General features: G+C 35.3%; 1 protein-coding gene across 1 annotated transcript in view; it reads left to right on the top strand.

Moving 5' to 3' along the window:
* The window catches only part of CNTLN (centlein), a 198,954-nt gene that overhangs the window by 124,140 nt on the left and 49,216 nt on the right, over positions 1–25,598 (top strand). The window contains 6 exon segments of the mRNA XM_039567578.1: positions 5,059–5,144; positions 7,956–8,139; positions 8,142–8,475; positions 11,040–11,194; positions 15,001–15,088; positions 15,710–15,935. Of these exon segments, the coding sequence (XP_039423512.1) occupies positions 5,059–5,144; positions 7,956–8,139; positions 8,142–8,475; positions 11,040–11,194; positions 15,001–15,088; positions 15,710–15,935 (1,073 nt within the window).

The following is a 25,598-nucleotide window of genomic DNA, read 5'->3' as shown; positions in this document are numbered from 1 at the left end:
TCTTCCATGAGGTGCAGTCCTTCAAGGACAGGCTGCTCCAGTGTAGGTCCCCCATGGGGTCACAAGTCCTTCCAGGAAACCTGCTCCAGCATGGGCTCCTCTCTCCACAGGTCTGCAGGTCCCTGCCAGGAGCCTGCTGCAGCACAGACCTCCCATGGGGTCACAGCCTCCTCTCAGGCATCCACCTGCTCCAGTGTGGGGCTCCTCTGTGGGCTGCAGGTGGATCTTTGCATTCATGGATCCTCCATCCATGGGCTGCAGGGGCACAGCTGCTTCACCATGGTCTGCACCATGGGCTGCAGGGGAATCCCAGCTCCAGCACCTGGAGCACCTCCTGTCCCTCCTTCTGCTCTGACCTTGGTGTCTGCAGAGTTGTTCCTCTCACATATTCTCACCCTGCTCTTCTCTGGCCACAATTACATCTGCACAATCATTTTTTTCCTTCCTAAATATGTTACTGTGTTAACTGTCAACTCTGATTGGCCTTGGTCAGCAGTGGGTCCATCTTGTAGCTGCCAGGGATTGACTCTGCTGGACATGGAGGAAGCTTCTGGCAGCTTCTCACAGAAGCCACTTCTGTAGGCCCTCCCACCACCAAAACCTGGCCACTCAGTACAGTAGTCTGTCAGAATACTAATTATTTATATAAGGTTATTTTCTCTCCAAAGATTGATTGCTTTTTCTTCAATGTGCATTTTGTAACCATAAGGCCATACATATGATTTGAAAGTATGTTTGCCCATTAGTTCTCCACATATCTATTAATTCAATGACAATTTATATGAATATATACACACTAATACATTTGCAACTAATGTATGAAATACAGTGTATAGAAATGTTATGCTTATTCAGACTTCGGTTTTAATACTAGTCTAACAAAGCGTGTGAATTTGAAAGTAAATCAAAATGGTGAAATTGTAAGAATTGATCATGAATATCTTCTTCTGTATCTTTATAATCTTTACCATAGATAATGGTTTTATGAAGATGAGTCTTTGTCAGTCAGATAGGTAATATATTGCCACTGCCTCTCAATCACTCCTCTGATTCTTTGTATTATTAGCTGTCCCTGAATGGTCTGGGAGAAACATTCAAGAATGCATAATTACAGTCCAGCTGGGTATTGCATCTGTGGTGAATTCTTTATGCACAGTATTGTGCAAAGGTAGTATGTAGGAGACTTGGAGAAATACTCTACACATTCTTAGCAATAAAGCCTTACCATTATTTACTGCAGTTTTCTGCTGGTGGCTGTTTTCTCTTCTTTGTGATAATGTTGATCACTTGAAAGAAAAAATAAAGTTTTTTTTCCTTTATTTTAAAATTCTATCTTTAAAATTAAGTGGAAATATCAGATCTCCAGAATTGCCAGTTCTTGACATGTTTAGTGCTTTAGCAATTAGTATTTTCTTCCTTCTTTTTTCATTCTCTTTTCAGGTTAACATATCCTCTTTTAAAAGTGTGTGGGTAGATGCACTTTTCTGGTTTGGTAATTAGTATAACGATTAGCTTTTCTTTTTTTGGGACTGAAAAAAATGTTTAAGCTCCTAGTGAAGCATTCTAGGCAAATTTTATTTACCTTTACCAGTCTTTGTTATGGGTGTCATATAAATGAAATGTCTGGTAAGATTAAAGTCCAAAGATATGTATTAAGCACTGAAGACTGAGATGATTCTTGCCGTTTCCATATTTTGCCAGTTGAAATGTAAAAAAACAGTTGCTCACAAGGTCTCTAAAAAGTAATTTCCTTATTCCATTTGCAAATCGAAGGGCACTGCAGTGTCGTGATGCATGTATTGTTTGAGATTTTCTAGAAGGTTGCACCATAATGACTGAAGCTGGATGTCCATCTTTGAGCATAAATGAGTGTATGTTATGAGTCCTTGCTCATGCGCTAAGAAAGTGCATACACCCTCTGCCTTAAAAAGCGTGTTAAATGCCTTCTTCCTAGATAAAAATACACCCTCATGTCTATTACCAGTAATTTGCTGAGAGTCCAAATTTGATGTGGTCTAAATACACTTTGTTCATAATTTTAGTATGTTGTCTTTCATAAAAGAAAATCTGATGCCAATTTCCTCATTTTATCAATTAGGTTGGAGTTCACTTTCACCTTAGCAGATACCTGTTTTCATCAGGCATTCTAATATCAAGGGATAAAATCTGTAAAAAAAGACTGAGCTTTCCTATATTAAAATTGTCTTTATTGGATATCAGCTGTGTTTGTCAGGAAGAAGTAACAAATAGTTATGTTGTTCTTCCATATAATTTTTCAAATCTTGTTGGTCAAAGATGAAGTGGGTCAAGGGAAAAGGAAACTCTGTTCCTGCCATTCCCAATTTCTTTCCACTCTTATTCTGTTGTCCAGTTATTTTCTTGTAGTCATCAAATCTAAATTCATTGTTCATGCTATTCATGTCATTATTTGTTCATGAAGGTAAAGAATATGTTGGCAGGTAGTCACGGTATTTCCTCCAAAAGCAGGATAGTGGATCCATAAAATCCTATTCAGAAAAATACCAAATGCCTTCCTAAAAAGCAGTAAACTGTTGGCCTGCTATTTCTTCAATGAGACAGTTTGAAGGCTTCTTTCATTATGAGACTTCTGAATTTACTGCGTCCTCAGTGCATATGTGGGAGTGGCATTCCCTTCTGGTCTTCACCCTGGTGTTTCCCACCAGAAGTTTCTTTCCACCCAGTAGCATGGGTAGCTACCACTGGAGTCAGTAACACAGTGGCTTTGTGAACCATAACACCTTTTGTCTGTCAGGGAAATCCTTCACCTGGTGTGTACTACAGGAAAAAATGTCATTCCTTTGATTGTTTATATAGGTTCTTTGTAGGTGACTATAACGGAGCTCTATTGTGTTTTTTTAAATGGGTGGTTTTTTTCTCTGTGTAAGCAGGCTTTCTGCAAATACTAATAGTGAGCTATAGTTTCATAGTTCAAGTACCATTTTGGCAGCAGGGTTGAATTAACTCATCATCAGATTTGGTGACTATTAATTAGGAATTAAGTTTTATGTTCTAAAGCTGACAGTTATCTATGTTTTCTCAGTGGGATGTAAGTGTCCTTATGTAAGACCATGGTAATTTGATGACTGAAGATAGTGGGGTTTATGACTTGTGGGTATATTCCTTGAGGGAGAAGATGTTGTTTTTTTATGTAGAAGTATGACAGGTAGAGCATGTCTTGCTGAGTAGACTGATATGATGTATCTTTCTGCTGTCCTAGACAGACAGTTAAAGGCAATGCTGTTCACTGCCTCCCTAACCAATTCCTATGAACAATTACATAACAATTAGAAGGGAGGAGGGAAGAAGGGGCTTGAATGGGCCATATATTTTCTGCTCAGTAGAAAGGGTTATGTTTCAGTGACCTTTGGCTATACTTCAGTTATGTTGCTTGTGTCTTCTTTGATAATACTGAACATGTATAGTCTTTTCTATCCATTTTGCAGTAGTATTCTTTATTATCTGCATATAATATGTTTATTTATAGAGTTTTAAATTGCATTTTAATACAACCACATAATAAACATAACACCTTGTGTGCTTTGATCAGTTTCTTTGACTATGGGAAATAATTCTTCTTTTCAGTGGAGTACAGTAAATGCTGATATAAAAGCTACAACAGGCATTCAAATGAGTGAATATTTAGAAAAAGATGAAAAGCATGTTCATATTATCTTTGTGTGTTACTTAAAGAATGTTCTAAATGTATGCAGTACCACTGTGCTGGGGGACCGTAGTCTGAAGTAACATGGGAACTAACATATTAATATCAAGGTAAAGGTACATATTCCCCAGATGCATAGTTTTACCTTTTTCAGCTTTTATTATCTTTAGAATAGTGTTCCATTTATTTCATGAATACAGAAGTATTAATTGGCCATGACATGTTCCAAAGACAAAAGAAAGGTCTAATTCACTCTAACAAACTTGTTAGTCACTGTTTATATCAAGAGGATTGTGAATCTACAGAGAGTAACACTGTTTTCTTCTACACTTGCTTTGTTTATAAATCAAAAGTTTTTAAGTGACCTACAGTGTCTGCTTGTAGTTTGAAATATTACTTCTAAAGCAGACCTCCACCGTGTAGCACAGATATTTATCCCTTAAGATTAATTCTTTAAGTTAATTTGGGGGAAAGAAGGACCAAAAAAGAAATACTAATATTGTGGTGCTTTTAGAGTATTGGTCTGTAATGCGGTATTTCATATTCTAAGGTGAAATCCTTCTGAGGTATGTAATTGCTCATTTCTGTGAGCAGTGGGAGATTTGTGAATGCTAAGGCTCTTGACTAAAATCTAAACAGAATATGGTTTACTTCTGATTGAGCATATGTATTGGTACTTCTAAACATTTTTTTTATGGATAAGTCTAATTTTTAACTTGGGATTTTTGGTATCTCAAATGTATAGCTGTCTCTGACAGTGATGCTTAGATTTGTATTAGCTATCATTAGTTTTATCAATTTCTAATTGTTATGATTTCACAGTATTTCAGTTCAATGATTTGTGTGATTTATCTAGTGAAGTACATGATCTTTAACTTAACAAAAACCAGGGTTTAAAGTTTTCATCCATCGTAATTCAGTTACTGTTTGCTTTGTTCAACAATCACTCTGATCCTCCTAGCAGGGGACAAGACCTAGAGAACAAAACTGATAGTGACTGTGTAGATAAAAAGGCAATGAATTCTGCTTTTAAGGCATAGAGGGAATAGTCTGTAAAAGAATAAAAATTGGAATGAAAGTAGAGTGTCTTTAACCTGCAGATCTATTGTACCTTTGAAAAGCTTGTACTCTGAAAAAAACATACTGTGATGCTACAGAAATTCATAATTATGTGACAGAACACTTTGAAGTGAGGTCATTTTAGAAACTGACCAAAAGGCTTGTCAAGAAGATAGACCACATTATAAATAATTACAGAAATAAAGAATGCATTTCCTTAAAATGTCTATGGATTGTTTTAATGAAATACTAGGTGTCAGAATGTATTTTATTTATTATATGATAGTGATGTGTTATTTACTTTCTGATATAGCCAGTTTTTAAACTTAGTGAAGATGATGAGGTCAAGAGTAATACTGCAAAGAGGTATATGGGAGAAGTTTCACATGAAATGTCACAGAAGGTAAGATGCTAACCCTAGCAAACAGATCTAAATTTTAATAAAAGAATTATTTATATATATATGTATATGTCAGTACTCATGAATTTTAGCCATTGTTTTCCTACCTAATTTAAAAATGTGGCTTTCCTGAATTTTGCTCAGAAATTAATTCTAGGGAAATAGCTGTGAATGTGTCTTGTATGATAAACATAGGTAATGTCATAGAAAATTAAAAGAGTGTTTAGGGGCATAATGTTAAAAGCTAAGAAATTACCTAAATTGTAAATACCATACACTTAGCATTTTTCCCCTGAACTTCGGGAACCCTAATTTTTTTGGCTGGGTGTTTAACTTTAGATTATATCTGGTGTTAATCTCCATAGAGCTCTTCTACAGAATAGAATTGATGCATAATAGTAATAAATCCACCTTTTGTTGTATTTAAATTTTAGCCCAATATTGCATATGCAAATATTTTCTACATATGTGGGTCTACCACTCTTTTTACAATATAGTACCATACACATGTAGTGTTCTTTAGCTTAACAAATATAGTAAGTATTTTATCTTTATTGCTTTTCATTCTACAGGTTTTGCCTCATGCAGTAACGAGATATTCTTAACTAGTTGTTATTTGTATTGATATTTGTAATATACACAAGTAGTTTAGTATGTTAACAGGTGTTCACTTAAGAGGGCTCACTTGTATTTTACCATATGTTTTGTTTGCTTGCAAAGAAAAGGCATCCTTCAAACAGTATCATGCCTTTTGTTTGTCATTTTGCAAAACTATTTGTTTAATTACTTATAAATCTTTAAAAGCATGCTTAAATTGAATAAACACAAATCTATAACTTTGAATGTCAGTTCAGGTATGTCTATTTATTTTTTATCTGTGAATTAACTTGTAGGAAGTATGGTAATTTACAGCAGATGATGTGATTGCGTATACTTGTAACACTTGCCATATGGTCAGGCAATGAAGGCTGTCATCTCGTTATTACTGAATGACAAACATCATGTTAAAATAATAACACACAGAATAGGAAGTGCTCACATTCATTTATCTTAAGGTAGAGTGAGTAATTGAAATAATATGAATGCTACCATCTGAAATGTCACACAGTTTATGCTTGCTTATCATCTATATTTCAGAACTATAATTTTGTTTGCCAGGTACTACATAATTTTTATCTCTATGGATATACAGAGTTATGATGGTACCTTAGGGATAGGTGTAGAAGCTATTCATTGTTCATTTCCTTCCAGCTGTCATACATGACTTTAAGTGCTACTGAGTGCAAAAGGTTGCTTTAAAGAACTGAGAAAATCTCAATTTAGGAAGGGGATTGAAGAAAGATATTGGTCTAACACGTTGTCATTGGGGTAGAAAGTGCAAACTGTGATTCTAATCGTAACCCTTTGTTTCACTAAAGCATTTGAAAAAAAAATCCCTTTTATTTCGAATTTCACCCGATAACTTAATGTAGCTATAATGCATTGTCTCTTCATATTAAAGATTTCCTATCAAACTCACAAATTCAGTATCCAATTCACAAATATATATGAAGTTTGATCAGCTCTTGTCCTAATTTTCCATGTACATCAAGAGCTCTCATTTATTTGAATTATGTCTGTAGTACCCACTTTGTAAAACATTTCATAAATCTTCAAATCATTTAAAAGCATTGGCAAAATGTCCTTGTAAAAACCTGTAAGTAAAATCTTGCAGCAATAGTATGGTTTCAATATTTTAAGTGTCAAAGATAGTTTTGACATTTTGTATTGCTACAAAGTGTGGGAACTGGCCAGTATTTTACAAGGTTAGGAGTTCAAGTTAGCCATACACATGCTAGTATAGCTCCTGGAAAATCAGCCTTTCCTAACCATGTACAGAGAAATCTAGAACCCCTGACACTTAGCTTAGTGAAAGAGTGAAAGGGGTTGCGCTTGTACAAAAGCAACCAAAAAGATTTGTGCCAAGTATTGGAGTAAGTGGTTACTGAGCACAAGATTTGCTCTGATGCTCTTTTCAAGCTTCTGAGGAAATCTCTTAGACTAAATAATCACTTGAGTATCTGCTAAAATTAAAATTGCCCCTTATTTCTGGAAATTGTCTTTTATGTGGATATTCCAGAACATCCTAGAGAATCAGTTTATTGTTAATGGACTTCAATATGCATAAACCTCAAAGGACTTTACAAGCAAAAAAGGTAAAATGCTTCTTCAAAATTTATATGATAAACTTGTAAAATTAGTCTCTTAATTGAAACATGATAGATTTTCCCTTCTAGTGAATAGAAAACACATACTAGCTTCCATAATTTTCAGGTGTTGAATTTCTAATATATTTTTCTAGGATTTGTTTGGGGTTTTTTGAAACATCAAATTGATATTTTATTTCTGTATTTATGACACTTGAAAGAACTTGTTGATTCAAATAGCTAGTGCAAAATTGTCCATATTTCAAAGTAGTAATCCTTCTGAAAATGTTTTTTTTTAATTCAATTAGTATGTATAACCAAATCAGTAATGGGCTCAAGATGCATCAGGAAGATTCATTAGCATGGGATACTTAAACTTCTGTGTCACTTTGCCTGGAATTGTAACTTCTTTTACCATCTGCCCTTTGTTCAACAGCTGTATTATTGCGTCTAAAATGTTTTCATCTGTACTATGTTAAAATTATTTTTAAATGAAGGACTATAGATAGCTTTTGTCCTTGCTCTTCATGTAATATTATTGTCATATAGTAAATATATCTGAAAACATAGTTTGGCGTTTTTACAGGACAGGTTGAAATATTGTGAATGCTAAAATTGCTTTTGTTAGGTACAACAATTAGAAAGAAGATTCAAAGCTACTGAAGGGGAATTAAAGAAACAGAAAGAAGTAAATAAAGACTTACTGAATGAGAAAATTTATTTGAAAGAATCTTTAAAGGTGCAAAAGGAAGATGGAGACACAAGAAAAAGAGAGCTGGAAATACTACTTAAGAGGATTTGTGAAATAAAAAAGAAAAAGCAGAACTTCAGTTAGTGATTGATGAGAAGGAAAAAGAAGCTGCCTCTTTGAAGAGGCAAGTGACAGAAGCTAACAGGTTGAGAAATGAAAGTGAAGATTTGCTGAGTCAAGTGCAGGAGCAGAAGTGTTTGCCGGATAAAGCCAAAGCAGTGGCAATCTCTGGGCAATGTAATTGCAAGATAACAGGCACCAAGGTTAAATTAAAAACAGCCAAGAAAAAGAGCTCTTTGGGACATCATGGAGCTTTACTCAAACAGTCCATCAAGGTTATGAGTAATGTATTTGAGAACTTCAGTAAGGACGGCTGGGAGGATGTGAGTGAAAGCAGGTACGGCTCTCATTAACTTAGCCCTGTAGAGGGGACACTGTGCATATGTAAAGCACTAGCAAATGGAGATTGAATTTCAACTACTGTTGATTTGGTATTCAAAAAAAATACTGTCAGATCCTTTGAAATATCTTGGGAGGTCTTGTTCTGAGCTTATTGACTGAAATTTGCATGCGAAATTAGCCACAACTGCATGAGTATTTGAATAGGTGCCAGGAAACCCAAAAGAAGGCAATGCTTGATTTCTTCTAGTGATGCTATTTTCATGCAGTCATGAGGCTTGAAATTGACAGTTTGGCAGGTTGATTTAATTTGCTGGCCCTTTGCATATTCACCACTGACAGCTAAGGATTCCCAGGCAAGCCTACTAAGTCAGTTTAGTTATCTTGTGACATGCCGACCCGGGAGGAGAAACATTTTTTCCCCTTAATTTAGTTAGATAAATTTTGAATGACCCATTTCAGCTTGCTAGCAGATGTCTACAAGCTGTTTAACATCCTTTAAATTAAGAACCATCCACACTAATTATTTCATGTATGTTTTATGCAGTCATTGTACCAACTTTAATTGAATGATGGTTAAAAAGTCAGTTCTTTAAAGGTAATGGTTACCACATACAATCTCAGTCATGAATCAAAAGGCTCTCTGAAAATTCCACTGGCAAGCTTCATAAACATAGAGAATTTTTGCTTCTCCGTATTATGTTCCCATATACTTGAGGAGGCAGCATTTAGCGGCTAGGTAAATGGTTATCACACCTTGTCTTCCAAGGCTTCGTTCTAAGAGACAAGCAAAGAAATTTCTCAAGCCTGTATGTATCCAAAATACAGGAAACATGGGAGAAGAAAAAAGAAAATGGAATTTCTTCATAGACTTTATACTGGCTTTATATGTCATATGGAGCAAATCAATGTGAAGCTCTTCTACTGCTTCTCCCCCTGCAAAATAGAGGGTTCCTGAACACAGTGTCTCGAGAGAGAAAACAAATTAAGAACTGTGTTATTTGTCAGTTGTTATCATTAGTGGTTTTTGGTTGGTTTTATATATAATTAAATATTGCAGATCTGATTTTAATAGAAAACATACCTGTTTGCACATATGGAAACATGTATGCATGTTGTAATTAGTGAGTATTTAATTTGCTATGTTGTTCTCCTTAAGAACAAAATTGAGCAAGCACATTGTCATTCCACTTTAAGTTTGAAATGAAAAGTAATTGCATAGCTTCACTTGTGGCTAGCCATAAATACTACCTTTAATAATTATACAAATGTTGGGTTAGGGAATTCTTGTCGTAGAACAGTGAATATTTCTGAAAGTGAACTGTCAAGGTGTCATTCTCATCAAGTTAGGGAAATATCTTCATTTTGTTTCCTCTTCTGCTTATTAATAAATACCATTCTTTATCACTAGTACCTGTCTCTGAGTTTCTAAATGCAAGCCTTCCATTTTCTAAATAGAACATTCCTTGAAAGCAGGTGGGGGAAATGTGTGTATAGTTAGAAATATCTCAGTGGTACTGCAGCACCTTTAAACCATTGCATTGATTTCTGTTCTCATCAGTCAATAATACATACCAGAGTGTCAGGACAGGTTATGGAAAGTATAAACATGTTTATGTGTGAATTCTTTTTGTCAGTTTGAGGGCTTTTCTCTGCTTAAATAGACTGCATCTCTAAACCATTGATTTTTATGATGGTGTAACTTAATTTGAACTCAGTTATGCTATTTTAAATACCTTGGTTTAAAAAGTAACAAATCAAAATAGACTTCTGTCAAGGGATTCCTTCACAAATCTGCTCAAACAAATGATGATAAATACCCGCTGATGTTATAGAAAAGAATATATCCAAGACTTCATGTTTTAAGGCAGATTTCTCTACCTTAATGTAATGATAATGTGGGGTAAGGCAGTGAAAAACTGGAAATTAGGAGCACATTGAGTGCAATTCTAAGGAAAAATCTGAAAAAGATTTAAAGTTTCAGGTCCAGTTTCTCTGCACAGCGTGCAATCTCGGCGAAAGGATTAACAAGTTTACAGAATTTAAAAGCACTGCAAAGGGGTGCTAAATAAGCTTCCTCTGAAGTGTACTTTCTGAGTTTGTCTCAGTCAACACTACAAATAAAGCTCAATTGAAAAAAAGTGTTCTTAAGTATTGTGGATTTACTTGTTTTATTATAAAATGTGAAAGTGAAGGAAAGTAGAAATTTAGTAGTTTACAAGCCGTTCACAGACTAGAAATACAATCAAGTATTTTTTCATTTTTTCCACTTCTGTGGATTTTCACAAAAGCTGTCCTTTAAGAAGCAGCTGAAGTCTCAGGCCTCCCTGCATTGTAGCGAGATTGCGTTTGACAGAGTAGAACTTGAAAAAAAAATTTCAGAGATAGATTTTTTTCTTCATTGTATTTGTAAAATGTGTTGAATAAGTCACTTTACTGTTTGGATTTTATATTAGTTTCCCTTCTTTCTTGCATGTGTTTATTTCTGTGTGCTTATGCATTGACTGTGGAACATTTAATATTTAGCTTGATTTGTTTTGTTTCCGGCATGGGCTACTTTAGTGACTCTGAAATACCAACTTCTGAAAGTTTGGAAACAGTGATTATGAAGTCAGTGCAAGACATTGATCCACTGCCAGACAGAAGTAAACAAGAAGAAAAAAAGCCCTGCAATGTGGTTCATTTAGAAGTCAAAAATGAGCAATATAATAAAAAGGTATATAATAGAATTTGTTTTGTTCTCCTGGGTGGAGTTTTGTAGTTTAATATTAGCACTGCTGTTCTACTCTTAATTAATTTGACTCTTGATATTAAAGTGAAAGCCTGCTTCCAGATATTCAGTGGGTGGATGCATTATATTTTAGAATATTTTCTGAACAATAAGTCTGCTGTTGTGGATTAACCCTGGCTGGATGCCAGGCATCCACCAAAGCCTCTCGTTCACTCCCTTCCACAGCTGGACAGGGTAGAGAAAATATAATGAAGGGTTCATGGCTTGAGATAGGGATAGAGGGAGATCACTCATCAAATACTGTCATGGGCAAAACAGATTGGAATTAGAGATATAAATTTAATTTTTTACTAACAGCCAGATAATGAGAAATAAAATAAGACCTTAAAAACACCTTATTCCCACCCCCCCCTCCTTCCCTGCTCAACCTTCTCCCCCCCAGCAGTGCGTGGAGACAGGGAATGGGGGTTACGGTCTGTTCATCACATGTTGTTTCTCCCACTGCTCAGGAAGGGGAGTCCTTCCCCTTCTCCAGTGTGGGGTCCCTCCCATGGGAGACAGTTCTCCATGAACATCTCCAATGTGAGCCCATCCCATGGGCATCAGTCCTCCCCAGACTGCTCCATGTGGGTCACTCTTCCATGAGGTGCAGTCCTTCAAGGACAGGCTGCTCCAGTGTAGGTCCCCCATGGGGTCACAAGTCCTTCCAGGAAACCTGCTCCAGCATGGGCTCCTTTCTCCACAGGTCTGCAGGTCCCTGCCAGGAGCCTGCTGCAGCACAGACCTCCCATGGGGTCACAGCCTCCTCTCAGGCATCCACCTGCTCCAGTGTGGGGCTCCTCTGTGGGCTGCAGGTGGATCTTTGCATTCATGGATCCTCCATCCATGGGCTGCAGGGGCACAGCTGTTTCACCATGGTCTGCACCATGGGCTGCAGGGGAATCCCAGCTCCAGCACCTGGAGCACCTCCTGTCCCTCCTTCTGCTCTGACCTTGGTGTCTGCAGAGTTGTTCCTCTCACATATTCTCACCCTGCTCTTCTCTGGCCACAATTACATCTGCACAATCATTTTTTTCCTTCCTAAATATGTTATCACAGAGATGCTATCATTTTTAATTGGCGCAGTCTTGGCTAGTTGCAGGTCTGGCTAGAGCTGGCTGGCATTGACTCTGCTGGACATGGAAGAAGCTTCTGACAGCTTTTCACATAAGCTAACTTTTTTCCCACTACCAAAACCTGGCCATACAAACCAAATATATCTGTAAAAGTATTTGGAGCGTATTTGGATGATTAAAAAATGTAAAGCTGCTGTAGGCTAATGGTGCTGTCTCACAATGCAGACAAAGAATGCCACAGACATCACGTTAAACTTTCTCTCAGTCAGAAGAGCTATACAGAACAGGCTGACCTAACCCATAACAGGGAGACAGCAACACCCCTCTCTCCCTCCCTTCTAGCCAAATGGTGTGCTGACTAATCAAGCATAAACATCTCTCAGTTCGTTTGTTGTGCACTGGACGAATTGTTCCATCTTAGAAAGATACTTTTGACTCTCTCTGTGTCCAGGAGATTCTGTCTTGAGAAAAGTATGCTTTTAGCCTCTTCTTAGCCTATTTAAATTCATTGTCTGGGATCTGAACTGCTTGTCTCATTGCTAACATCTATGTGCTGTTTTCTCAGAGAAGAGGGCCAGCTGGTTATGTCCCAGGTCTTTAGAGGCTCCATACAATCTGTAACAGATGACTCATTCTTGGACTTTTTAATAGTGTCTAATACTTTTTCCCTCCTGTGTTTGTCCAAATAAATCACTTCACAGAATTTAAAACATAAGCAGATATTATTATTTCTTAGTTCAAAAAATAGAATACTGAAACGCCGAAGAGCTTGCTGCTTTTAGATAACTAGTTTGAAATTCAGTATTTTGAATACTTAAATATATAATACTGAATATAGCAGAATATTAAAAAAAATTGTGTTTTCTTAGTTTCCAAAATTTTAAAGCAAATGCAAACTCTCTGGTCTTGTTAAATATACTTGATTGTGTTATCTAATCAATACTTTTTGGTCAGAAAAACTGAAAAAAGGGAAAATTCTTATGCAACCCTTTGTTGGTAACAATACATAGTATGAGTAGGTGTACATGATATATGTGAAAATCTGACCAAGTGTGCTACTCCTGTTAATCTCCTGCGGCTCCTGAGTGAGGACATACAAGGCAGGGAATCCAGGAGACTGTCCTCTCTTATTGGTAGTGTAGCACATCCATTACGATTCCTGTAGGGCGTGTATTTACTCTCTGCTCCTAGTGGAGAAGACAGATATATTCTGATTACATCTGTAACAGACTGGTGGAATTGAAGCATACACAGGAAGTGTCTGGAGAGCCCTAAGCATTAAATATGCTTCAGCAGAAGTCCCCGATTGCAGGAAAAGCACCTGAAAACATGGTTTATGAGTGTGGAAGATATTATTGCACAAACATTTAGTATTAATAGTTAGGAACACCAATTTTAACAGGATTCTTAAATCCATCCAGAGGATTTAAGGACCCTACTGCTGAGTCACAGTATTCTCATACAAAGAGAGGCTGAAGAAATCTCCTAAGTCTTGAGCTGTGCGAGGGGTTGGAGATGAGATAATTTATGACACAAGGACTTGGTCAGTATTTCCCCATGTGGTATGAATATATAATACCCTGTGCACTATCAGCAGAGTTACGGGCACACTCTTACAATCATACATTTATTAAGAGCTGTGGCCTAGAGTGGAGATCTCCATCTTTTTGCTGCAGGTGTGGATTGTTTGCTCGTCATCTGCTGAGAGCTCAGTTCTTGGTCTTTCAAATTGTGTGGTGATTGTACAAATCTAGAATTCATTAATGAGTTATCCTGCAATGTCAGTAGTTTGTTCAGTGCAGCTAGTAGAGAATGTGTTGCTCTTTACTCTTCTAAATTTGCGTAGCAGCTATTTTAGATATGAATATTCCCAGGAATATGTTGCATGATATGACATAGAAATTGCAATCTGAAGACTTTAAAAATTAGATAAATGCTGCAGAATTCCTGATCAAAAGTGGTTAAAAATACACTGAGCATTTAATACCCAGGAAATTAGTACTTTGATTTTAGACTATGCCAAACTCTGGCCATTTTTATTTTATGTATTGCAAACAACATTTTTCTTCAGTTTCTGCTTCTGTCATTGAACATTTGATAGGTTCTAGAAACAGCTGGTTTTTCAAATCGCATATTTAAAAGGCACTCAGCAGACTTCTGTTAAACCCCGGTCAAACACAGGGATCTTCTCTTGCATGTTCATATAGATGTATGCATCTTCTAGTTACAGCTCAGTGTCTAATCTGGTCTTCCTCTTTTTGAACTAATGAGACTGCTATTCCTTTTTAGTTTCACTTAAATATCTTGAAGAATAGGATGCTATAGACTTTCAAGTAATACAGACCATCTTTTTTCCCTACTAGTAAATTCATGCTTTATCTAAGCAAGTAAAGTATGTATTAACAGATACTCCATTTTTCTCTGAGATTATTTGGAAAAGGCCATGAATCACCTATAACCATTCATTATTTCTTTTACATTTGATGTGAAAGGCAGAAATTTTTACTCTTTTTTGGATGATGTTGTAAGAATGATTTTCCAATTAAAATTAATTGGAATTTATGTATTATTTGAAGTAATTTTTGTTCTTTCAATTCAAACTGCAAAAACTTGCACTATTGTGGCTGGTGTGCCACAATGAAGAGTGGCTTGCTTTTTACTTCTGGTTTTTATTTGTGCCATTAACAGATTAAAGACCTAGAAAAATTACATTCCAAGAGGAGGACCTGCTATCCCATACCATCTTATCCATCAATTCTAAGCAAAGATATGAATATTATATATTTCATAAGTAAGATTGATAAAACATTCCTGCCTACTAAAACCTCTTTGATATTACACCAACCCACTGATATGCTGTTGCAAGATTTGCTTGTTTGAATTTGTATGTGTATTTTCAAATATTTAGCTCATCATTTTAAGGTGGAATTCGCATATAAGTGACTGTCAAACAGCATCTTTTCACGCAGTTAAAGTAAGTTTTTACTAAGTCCCACCTAGTGAATCTACTGACTGATATGAGGTGTTTTATTACCTTTTGTTCATGTTTGCCCCTTGTAGCCAACACAGCCAATGCAACAAATTAAATGTATTTTGTAACAAGACACTGAAGCCTTTATTTTTGGTAATATTGATCAGAAACTCAAGACACATTTAACTTCCAAGTCTGTATTGATTTTGTAGTGTTGGCACTTCAGAAAAAGCACAACGTGGAGTGCCTACAGGTTGACTGTTTTTATACATTTTATGTTTTTATAGGTCAACTGTTAATTTACCAGTTTGCTTACTGAGAAATATTTTAGAGATTTGTGAAGGGCCAAAAAAAAATCATAAATCATGTTCCTTATGATGATTTTGTCCATTTAGTAACATGCCATTTTATGTTCAGTGAACAGAGCAAAAGGGAGAAATACCACTGTCCAGAAACCAGCCTACTCTGTTGCTCTACTGCAAGAAAAAATTAAATCACTGCAGAAGCAGATAGCTGTTTTACAGAGTGAAAAAAAGTCAGCAGTGGCTTCCATGAAAAAGATTAAAGAAACCAATGAAAAGTTAACAAATCAGCTACATTTGGCTGATCAGACACTTCACACTAGTAAACTGACCATAGAGGTAAAGTACTTTTCATTACAGTGTCTTACAATGTTCACCTTAATGCTATTGCAGTTCTGTGAATTTTTGGTAACACTAATTTCTGGATTTTAATTTATTATTGTCAAAATTATGAAATATTTTATATTACCATGCTTTATGTGAGCCAGTTATTATGTACAAATGATACTGAGGTTAGTGTGTCGACCCCATTCATTTATCCTTCCGTAAATGGCCTTCATGCTGATATTTTACATGTGTTCAAATGAGTAAGGTAAGTTTCACTTTTAGCCTGTAGTCTGCAAACTTTCCTGGTAATCTGATTAGCCCAGAACTAGCATCTGTTCTTCTGTGAAGAACAGACACTGTCTCTTTACACCCCAAGACAACTGGAGTTTTCTTCCAAAGGGAGCTCAGACGAGTTTCATATCTATTTAATCCCATCTTTCTCTGTTAAGGTGAAAAGCAAAAGAACAAAGTTTATGGAAATAGAGATTAGTAAAAGTATTTAGTTAACAGCCCAAGGACACCAACTTTCTTCTCTGCTTCAGTCTTCATTCCTACTTAATCCTTTTCCATGCTATTACTCCTTTCTGGTTTTCCCCATTCTCATGTATATATGTATTTTGTGTTAATCTATATGCAGCTCCTCAGCTGGAATTCTTTTCTGTTCATACTGTAGTGATTGGCCTGCCCTTTATAGAGCTGAATCAACAAACACTTATGCAGTAATTGTCTCCTGTTGGTCACACACATATCCTGCTTCCAGAATTATAGTGCTACAACAGATGGACTTGCTGGAAGGAGGCAGACATTAAAAAAGAAATCAAATCCCCTCCCCCTTAAACTTCTCCGTGTTTTTGTCTGCACAGAAGGCAGAAGCAGTATCAGGAGCAGCACTTTTCACTTTCTTAGGGCTAGGGAACTGCTAATTTCTGGAGGAGGGAAAACTTCATTTCTGTTACTCATTTTGCATAACTATATATGTGTAATGAATTGTTCAAAAAGTGTTTCCAAGGTCATTGGAACCAGTGGAGATCTGCCTATCTTACAAACAGTATCATAATACAAAGTTTCATGGACAGTATAAACTTCACAGGGAACTATGTGTGTAATTTAGCTAAAATGTTCTGATTTCTGAGACATCTTCATGATTTGCCTTCCTAGAAGACTACTCCTTAGGTGTCCATAGAAGAGCAATGTGAGAAATTAAATAGAAAAAGCTGTTATCAGGGAACAGGTTAAAAAAAAAGAAAAGGCGGAGGGGACAAAATTTGTGTAACGGAAGAGCGGGTGTAATGGAAAAGACTGACTAAAATGAAAACAGCATGGCTTTAAAACTAAACTGGTTTTCTATCACTCAGTTTTTCTGGAAGGTTTTAAAAAAAAAATGGTCACTAGTCTATTTAAAGGGTGGTGCATTCTAAGCAAAAATAAATAAATGGTGTTGCAGGTACTCAAGGAAAAAATCTTTATTAGGCATGCACATTTTTTTCCTTCTCAGCAAACAATTCAAATTCCCTTTCTTACAACTAATTACTCTTCAGGTGCCATACTAGTGCTACCAAGTGGGAAATTTAAAGCAGAGGCTTGGGCTACTTGCCAGGTGAAAATTAAGGAGGTAAAGAACCTACACAGTCACTGCAGGGTAGACTCATGTTTTAGAGAGAGAACCCTGATTCAGACAGATCAAATGGTTGTAAAACACGTGTTTGTGTGTGGGACTTGTATGGGGGTTTTTTGTAAGAAATACTATCTAGAAGTGAACTTTTAAGATACTGCAAGGGAAATAATCTTTGTTAAGTTTTTTGTTAATACTTTTGTTACTTTAGATTTTAGAATTTCCTTGAGAGGTAGAAGGTGAAAAACAAGCAGTCAAATCATGAAAAAATAAAAGATTGACACAATCTCTGGATTTGGGGTAATCTTAAATACTTAAAGAGTGCCAAAATTACTAATATCCAAAAATAAACTTCTATTAACTGCCATAACCATAAAGTTCTGAGTAAACGTGTATTAAATATTTTGATCCTAGGCTAAGGTAAGTTTAGCAGTCTAGCAACTGTAAACATTAACATAATGGCTTGGACAAGATGCCATTTTGTCTGAATTTATCTAAGAAAATAAATCCTTTAGCAGACAAGGACAGATGTTTGTGCAGTCAGTCCTTTGTTATAGTCCCCAGGGAATCTAGAAGATCGACTCTAGATTTAAGATTTAAATGTTCCAGATGTTCATTTTGAGACAGATTTTACAGTTCATGCAACCTAAGGACTGTCTGGCATCTGTTGATTTTCAGAATATATATTCATGCATGGTTTTGTGTATTTCTCTTGAAGATCCACACAGACATGTATGTAGGTGTATATTTGTGTGCTCTTAAGAGTTCAGAATTCTGGATTTAAGTTCTAGTTTTGTTTGGCCTTATAAATGCTTTGCAGTAATGTAGATATCTTTGTTTCATTTCTGCAAAAGCAATTCCTTGTATATTTAAAAAAATGGCTGTGAAGTGACTGCACACGTGAGAATCAACACTTACATTCTCTAAGGATTCACATTAACACTGAGTCAAGACCATCTGTACAGAAGTACAGTAGTTACATTTTGTTATTGGTGTATAGAAATCACAGCTGGAGCAGATACTTAATGCAGAAGCAATGGTATTTAGCATTTTCTTAGTTTCTAAGAAAAGCATTTGAAAGAAATGGTTGTAAAAGTTCAGGATCTTTTTTCTAAGGTTTAGTCTCCTTCTCTACTAATTTCTACCATTAAGTGCTTATAAGAGGAGTGTATTTATTGCTTACAACACAGTAATAATAATTTTATGCAGTGTCATTCTTGTGGCAAAAATCCAGACAAAGTATATTGAATAAGAAATTAAAATCATAAGCAGGTTAAGTCACTAGTGCTTCTCTTATTCATGTCAAGGCTATTCAAAGGCCCACTGCTGAAATGTACCATACTTTTGCATCTCCAGTTCTCCAGTGTTTCTCAGGTGATATCACAGGAAAGCTGCATTGCTTTGTGGAATACTATGGGCATTTGCAAAGTGCCTGTGTAAGTCTACTTCAGCAGGAAATTTGAATCTCAGAATAAGAACAAGTCAACCTGTCAAATGCAGATAATGTGAATGTTTAAGTAAAGTTTTTTTCAGATGCATTCCTGCAGATATATACACTTCTGCTGAATTGGGAAGCTTTTAATTTTTTTTAGAAGCATATTTTAACTGTGACCCAGACGACACTTTTTTTCTGACAGCATTTTAAACATACCTCCAAACTTTATTTTAGCTATTTGATTTTCACTTTTCTTTGAATTTTAAGGGAACTTTTTCCCCCTGAGCTCATAGTTTGTTTATCTAATAGATTATCTCAAGCATTGAAAAGTGTGAGCATGGAAAGCAGAAAAGTAAAGTGCTAAAGAAAGCCTTTTATTCTTTAAAGGTTGTGGCTTTCTTTACATATTCTCTTGACTATTTTTTATTGCTCAGTGTATTAAAGGACAGACCAGAATTCAGTGTTGCATCTGCAAAACCAGCATCACAGCTTCACTCCTCTTATGGTACCCAAATATAAGTAAGTCAGCCAATTTAGCATTATTCAATTACACTGAAACAAAGAAGAAACTGATGACAAATTTAGATGCATTGGAAATTATTGACAGAACTATTATTTATGCAAAGATCTCACTTAGACTCTGGTTTTCATGAAGGGTTTTTCACTCTTTAAAGATGTATTGCTATTTATATAACAATTTTTGTATGGTTGTGGTTTCCTTGAAGTAAATTTTATGAATAAATTTGAAATTGTAAACTGAATGATATTTGTAATTATCCTGCGGTAGCTAGAACTGCTTTTGAAACTTCCTCACATTTTGTTCATTCCAGCAAATGTGTAATTACTTGGACAGGTTTGTGGGCTTTCTAGATAAACATTGTCCAGTTAGAAATGCTTGTAGATTGTTCCGGTTGTTTCCTGTCAAAACACTTTGATCCATGTCCTGGGTTTATGTGTTTGAAATCTCTTACATGGATGTACTCCAGGGCATTTGTGCATTTTTATTAAGTTCATAAGAGATTCTACATTTAGTGTCACATCTTCTAAATTAAGTGTTGGGTTTTCTTCTTTCTCTAGTAGCATGAAAAGATATTTCTCATTGTGTATGATAATGTTAATGATACCTACAGAAGATCTGAATGATAAAATTTTATTAAATGTTTTAGAATAATTGAAATTTGCAAGACTTCAAGTTAAACATAAATAGTAATTTATTCAAATAAACCTAGCAAGAAGTTACTACTACGTCAGTAGCATATGCAGGAATTCTGACTTTCATATATATAAGTAGTAAAAGAAAGTCAAAGTAGAGATGCTAATAATGACTTCATATTTTAATAGGTAAAAAATAATCTAATAAGAATTCAAATTGCTTCTGCTCTGTTAAACAATGTTCCTTTCCATTCTTACAGGGCAAAGTTCAGCCTGGAACCTCTTACTTGTATGTATCTTAAAAATAAAAACCCTGTATATGTCGTCTTTAGCACTTTGCCAAACCTGATGCAAAATCATTTCTGCAGCTGTCCACCTTTGGCACAGATTGTAATGGAACAACCAAAGAATTCTGTGAAGCTGTTTAGGAAAAGTCTGTTCCCAAGAATGTGAGGAGAATCGTGATTTATCCCCTCTTCTATAGAAGCGTATAGATAATCTTTCCTAACTACTTTTAGTAAGAGTAGTTTAGGTTAGTTTACAAGAACTGTAATCTTTGGACGCAATACTCAAAAAGAAGTAAAGAAGATTTCTCAAAAATATTTAAAAATCAAACCAGCAAATTTTCTATTCTACTTTTTCTTAAAATGCAGCTGAAATGGAAAGGTAAACCAGAAGGAATAAACCTGTGGTAAACCAGGATATACTGCTGACCTTTCCAGAGTTTGCAAATGCAGTCTAAGACAGCAGAGGTTTATCTAATAATTGAACTGATGAGACTGATGTTTTCTCAAAATTTGATTGAGAAATTCTGGTTTTTTACTTCTGATGTCACACTGCTTTTAGCCTTGTTTATATTTGTCTTGAAAAGATCTCTTTGCAGGCGCAGTATATAATTAAAAGCTCGAAACACACGCCCAGTCTATGTGTTCTTGAAAGAAAGACTCACTGTGTTGTTCCAGACCTGAGCAGTGCCATTATCTGCAGGCAGGAAAAATTATCTGTAATTTACTTCAAACCTCAATTTTTTTGAATTTAATTTTAATTTCTGGGCCGTACTTGTAATTTTTGAAGGCTTTGAATTGACAATATTGAAAATAATAGGTTCTGGTCTGTTGCAGTTTTATTAAAGCTTTGCTGAACCAGATAAATTGAAAATCAGAGTATGCAGTCACATAAAGGCTGGGAACAGAGACAGAAAATGCTCTGTGACTCTCTGAGATTAGAATTCACCTTTTTCAAGTCCTACTCCAAAATTCTGCCTGGAAAGAAACAGTCAGCTAGTCAAATATGTTTGCTCAAACTCTATGGTTACTAAATGGGGAAATCTCTAATACTTCCTCTAACCACTGAGTCAGCATTGCTTCTTAAGTTGACTTGGAAATAAAATAAGGAATTGCCAAGGGTAAAAATGAGAGTAACTGATTTTTTAAAATGCATCTACACCAAAATTTTTTAATTATTTTGATATTTTGCTGCATCAAATACTTACAGCATCCTGAAGTCTGTTTTGTTAACAGAACTATATGTAAAATATATTTATCCTGAAACTGTGTTGTCACTACCGAACAAAAATAAAGCAAAATACTTTTTACAATTTATGTTGATCTTTGAAGAAAAATGACAATAGACATGTTGCATTATTGATGAACAGCATTTGAAGTACTTTGCATGTAGGGAATGAGTCTCATTCATAAATTAAAAAGAACAGTTGGCATGAACTAGGACTGCTAGACTTATACTCCTGTCAAAATGAAATAACTTAGAGATAGGTAAATTCTAGAAAAACATAATATGAATTAAAATTTGTGAAAACTATGTGAAGTTCAGAGAATAAGCTTACAATAAAAACAATTTATATTGCTGTATCATGTAGAAATCCTAAAAAGCATTCTTCTATATTAGAAGAAAGAACCTGTATCAAAAGAATTAGCATGTTATTGTAATGTTACAAACAGAGGTTGTACACATATCTGTAAATATATCTAATATATTTATATCCAATAGTTTAATATAGTAATGGAACAGTCATTTAGATGATACAACATACTTGTATGCGTATTGAAATGAAATCCAGAAGATACAATCCTGTAATTTTTATGTTTTTAATGTCATGTGATATGAGCTTATTTTTCTTCACCTTCCCTGTGATTTGATCAAACTTTCCTTTGTATTGACTCTTATCTTACTATTGGAAAAAACACCATGAACCAAAAGAGAACTCAATTTTCGTTTTTTTCCTGTAAAAATTTTCCTGAATAAGATACCACTTGAGACCTGGAAAAGCTCAACATATACTATCATAATAGGATTTCCTTTTGTGTTCAGGGGAGTGTCTTCATTGAATTCACTGTGACCTGCACATTAATGAAAGTTAAGCATAAAGCTACACTGGATTCTTGAACCTTCTCTACTATGTAAAGTTCTATGGATAATATATGGTTTTGTCAGAGGATATTTATTCACCATTTAATCTCACACAAAGAAGTTCACTGATTTGGGAATTCATATGTTGCCAAGAGATTACATTTCAGATCTGGCATATTAGATTTTCTTACAGATTGTCACAGAAAACCGGTTTGCGTTGGAATTGGACCGGTACTCTTAGGCTTGTTCACCAGAGCAGTCCATGAATTATTCATTATTAGTAACTACTACTATTAACTCTGGAAGTTACTAAACCCTTTATGCATGTGCTTATTTCCACTGAGTTCATGGAAATGTCAAGACATCCTACTTATTGTGGTAAAATTTTTATTTGCTCTAATCTTGCCTATAGATCTCTCTATAGTGAGAGGTTCCTTTTTGTTTTCAACTTCTGGAGAAGGAGCAACAACAGCATTTTTTTTTTTAATATTGTGTGATTTAGTATTCTGATAGACTGTGATATAACATGCAAGAAATAACTGCTTTGGGTTTCCATCAGCCATATATCCTCCCTTGGAAGTTTCAATTCTCTTTGCTGGGCTTTTGTGATTGATTTTTACCTAACAGTCACTCTTTTCTCTCTTTCCCAGCCTAGATAAATGTTTTCCTGATTATGTTCTTTGGAAAAGTTTTCAAGACTCATGCAAAATTGGAGAGATAATTTTGTATTGTGAACTTTAAGTGAGTTGATTCTCCTGCACTCTCGTAATGGCATCTTCTGCCTTACTTCTTCTTTCCTTTGCTCCTGTCCTAGTCTGGTAAATAAATTCTTCTCATTGTGAAGATATGGAACATAAGATTGGTGGAGGAGAGTGCTTAGTATGGTTAGCAAGTACATACTAGGGGACTAGGGGAATTGATAAGAGACAGTTCTTTATTTGAAGAGTTGCATTTTTTAAGTTGGATGAGTAGGGTCATGGGATTAGAAAAAATAGCTCCATGACTTGGAAGTATCAGAAGTTTGGTAAGCACATTCAGTCATTTTTGTTATGTGGCTCTGTGCAACAGTCATTGCTTATTGAAATGTAAATATGAAATAAAATTTCTAAAATTGTCTTCATCATACTTGGTTTTACTTAGTATTTGGATTGGAGCTAAGCACTGCTACATGGAACACAGTGTAGACTCAATGTCTCAATTCATGCTTTAAGGTTAAATTGATGCATATAAGTACCACTTAATCATTTTCACTAGCTCAGAATCTCACGTACCATGAAATTAATTTTTCAGTTGATCCCTCACATGAATGATAACATTATTTTTTCACCAAGATAATGGTTTACACCTTACATATCTATTCTATCTGGATAGACTGTGAAATAAATGACTTTTTGCTGTTTGTTTTAAAAGTAAAATCTTTCAATCATTTTTTAAAAATTAGTGGCAACGTAAAAAATCCAAGCCAGTGCAATAAGATATCTTCAGTCATTGACAACTACTCTTAAGCTTTCAATCATCCACCAGAGTCTGATTGAAAAGTATGGATCATTATGATCTCACAGTGTTTTTAATGAGCAAATCATTACATCATAATGAAAACCAATACATTGCTCGAGTTTCATGTTGAGTGAGGCTGAATGCCTGTCTCCTGGGAACCAGGGTCTCTAAAGAAAAATGAGAGTCCTTGGAGGTAATGCTGAGCATGACCTCCCGTTGCCATTTTAAAAAATACTATCCTCGAATATAGAAACTGGAGTCTGTACAAGAGGAGCAGAAAGATTATGTTTTCTTTCACTGGTGTAATTTGACTGGTCTAGAATAATGTGTGTAGTTCCAATACACAGAATCCAAGAAAGAAATTAAAGGAAGGAAAACATTTGAAGACTTAGGAGGAGGATCTGAAAATACCTTGTTCCAGAGAACAATGTAAGGTTTTCAGAGAGCAGATTAACAGGTAACTCAAGTTTAAATATCTAAGAAAAAGAAATCTTGTAGAGACTTCTGTCTAGCAAAGGAAGATTGAAAAAATACCGAAGATAGAAACATACCAGATATGAGATCTGTAATTTTTAGGTGACTGTAACTGTCCATTGCCAGTTGGAGTCAGACAAATGCCATGATATTGGCCAACTAATCTAAAAAGGAAGACTTAGAGAGAAATCAGCTGCTTGTGGTTAGCAGTGGGTAGATTCTTTCTTAAAGGAATAAAAAAAATATTGGGTCTGTAGGATGCATGAAAAAGAAACAGGAAGAGAGAGGATTTGTTTGATGGCATGAGCTGAATTAATGGGAGGTATGAACAGGAAAGTAAATTCTCAACTTCAGTAACATTGTTCACTCACCTGAAGAACTGATGGAAGAGGTGCATTTACATCCTAGAGCTCAGCTGGGCAACAGTATTTTTGTAATTAATGCTAAAATGAGTTTAATGCTGTGGAAAAGAGATGGATGATAAATTTAAGATAAATCAAACCACTTGTTTTTAAGGATCTACCTGAATCCAAGCAGGAGTGCTATACTAACGTTCAAATGTCAGGTTATAAGGAAGAGAAATTCTGAGCCAGAGGAAGAAGCCATCACCACTGAAGGCATACATATATAAAGCCATGGCACAGGGAAGATGGATGTTGAAATGAAGGAAGTAACCCAAAGGAAATGCCTGTTCTATGGTGTGTAACAGGAGCATTTAAAGAGCATTAGTCTTAAGCAGAAGATATGCAGAGAAGGAAAAACGGCTTTTGTGTATCATGTACACAGAAATGTTAGTCTTGTAAAACCCTTTAAATGTTGCTGATTGCAGATCTGAGAGAAGATTAAAGCTATTTAATTTAGGTAGTATATAACTTGGTATGAAAAATGCAGAAAACAAAAGATAAATTATGATTTTTTAAATATTTATTTCATATTCTACCTGGAGGATTGAGCATAAGGAAACATGTTTTTAGTGAGTTAGTCATGACATTTTTTAAGGAAAAAGCTTTTTGTTTTAGTTGGGGGCATAGAGATAGTTTAATATCTTTTTTTTGAATCAAAATCTTGATAAAGTACTCGAGATATTTTGTTAAAGGCTTGGTTTCAAAAGAATAAAAATACTTACTTTTCAATGTAT

This window comes from Corvus cornix, chromosome Z (genome assembly GCF_000738735.6).
Source record: "Corvus cornix cornix isolate S_Up_H32 chromosome Z, ASM73873v5, whole genome shotgun sequence".
NCBI classification, from domain to species: Eukaryota; Metazoa; Chordata; class Aves; order Passeriformes; family Corvidae; genus Corvus; species Corvus cornix.
This window is presented reverse-complemented; position numbering and strand designations above follow the sequence as displayed.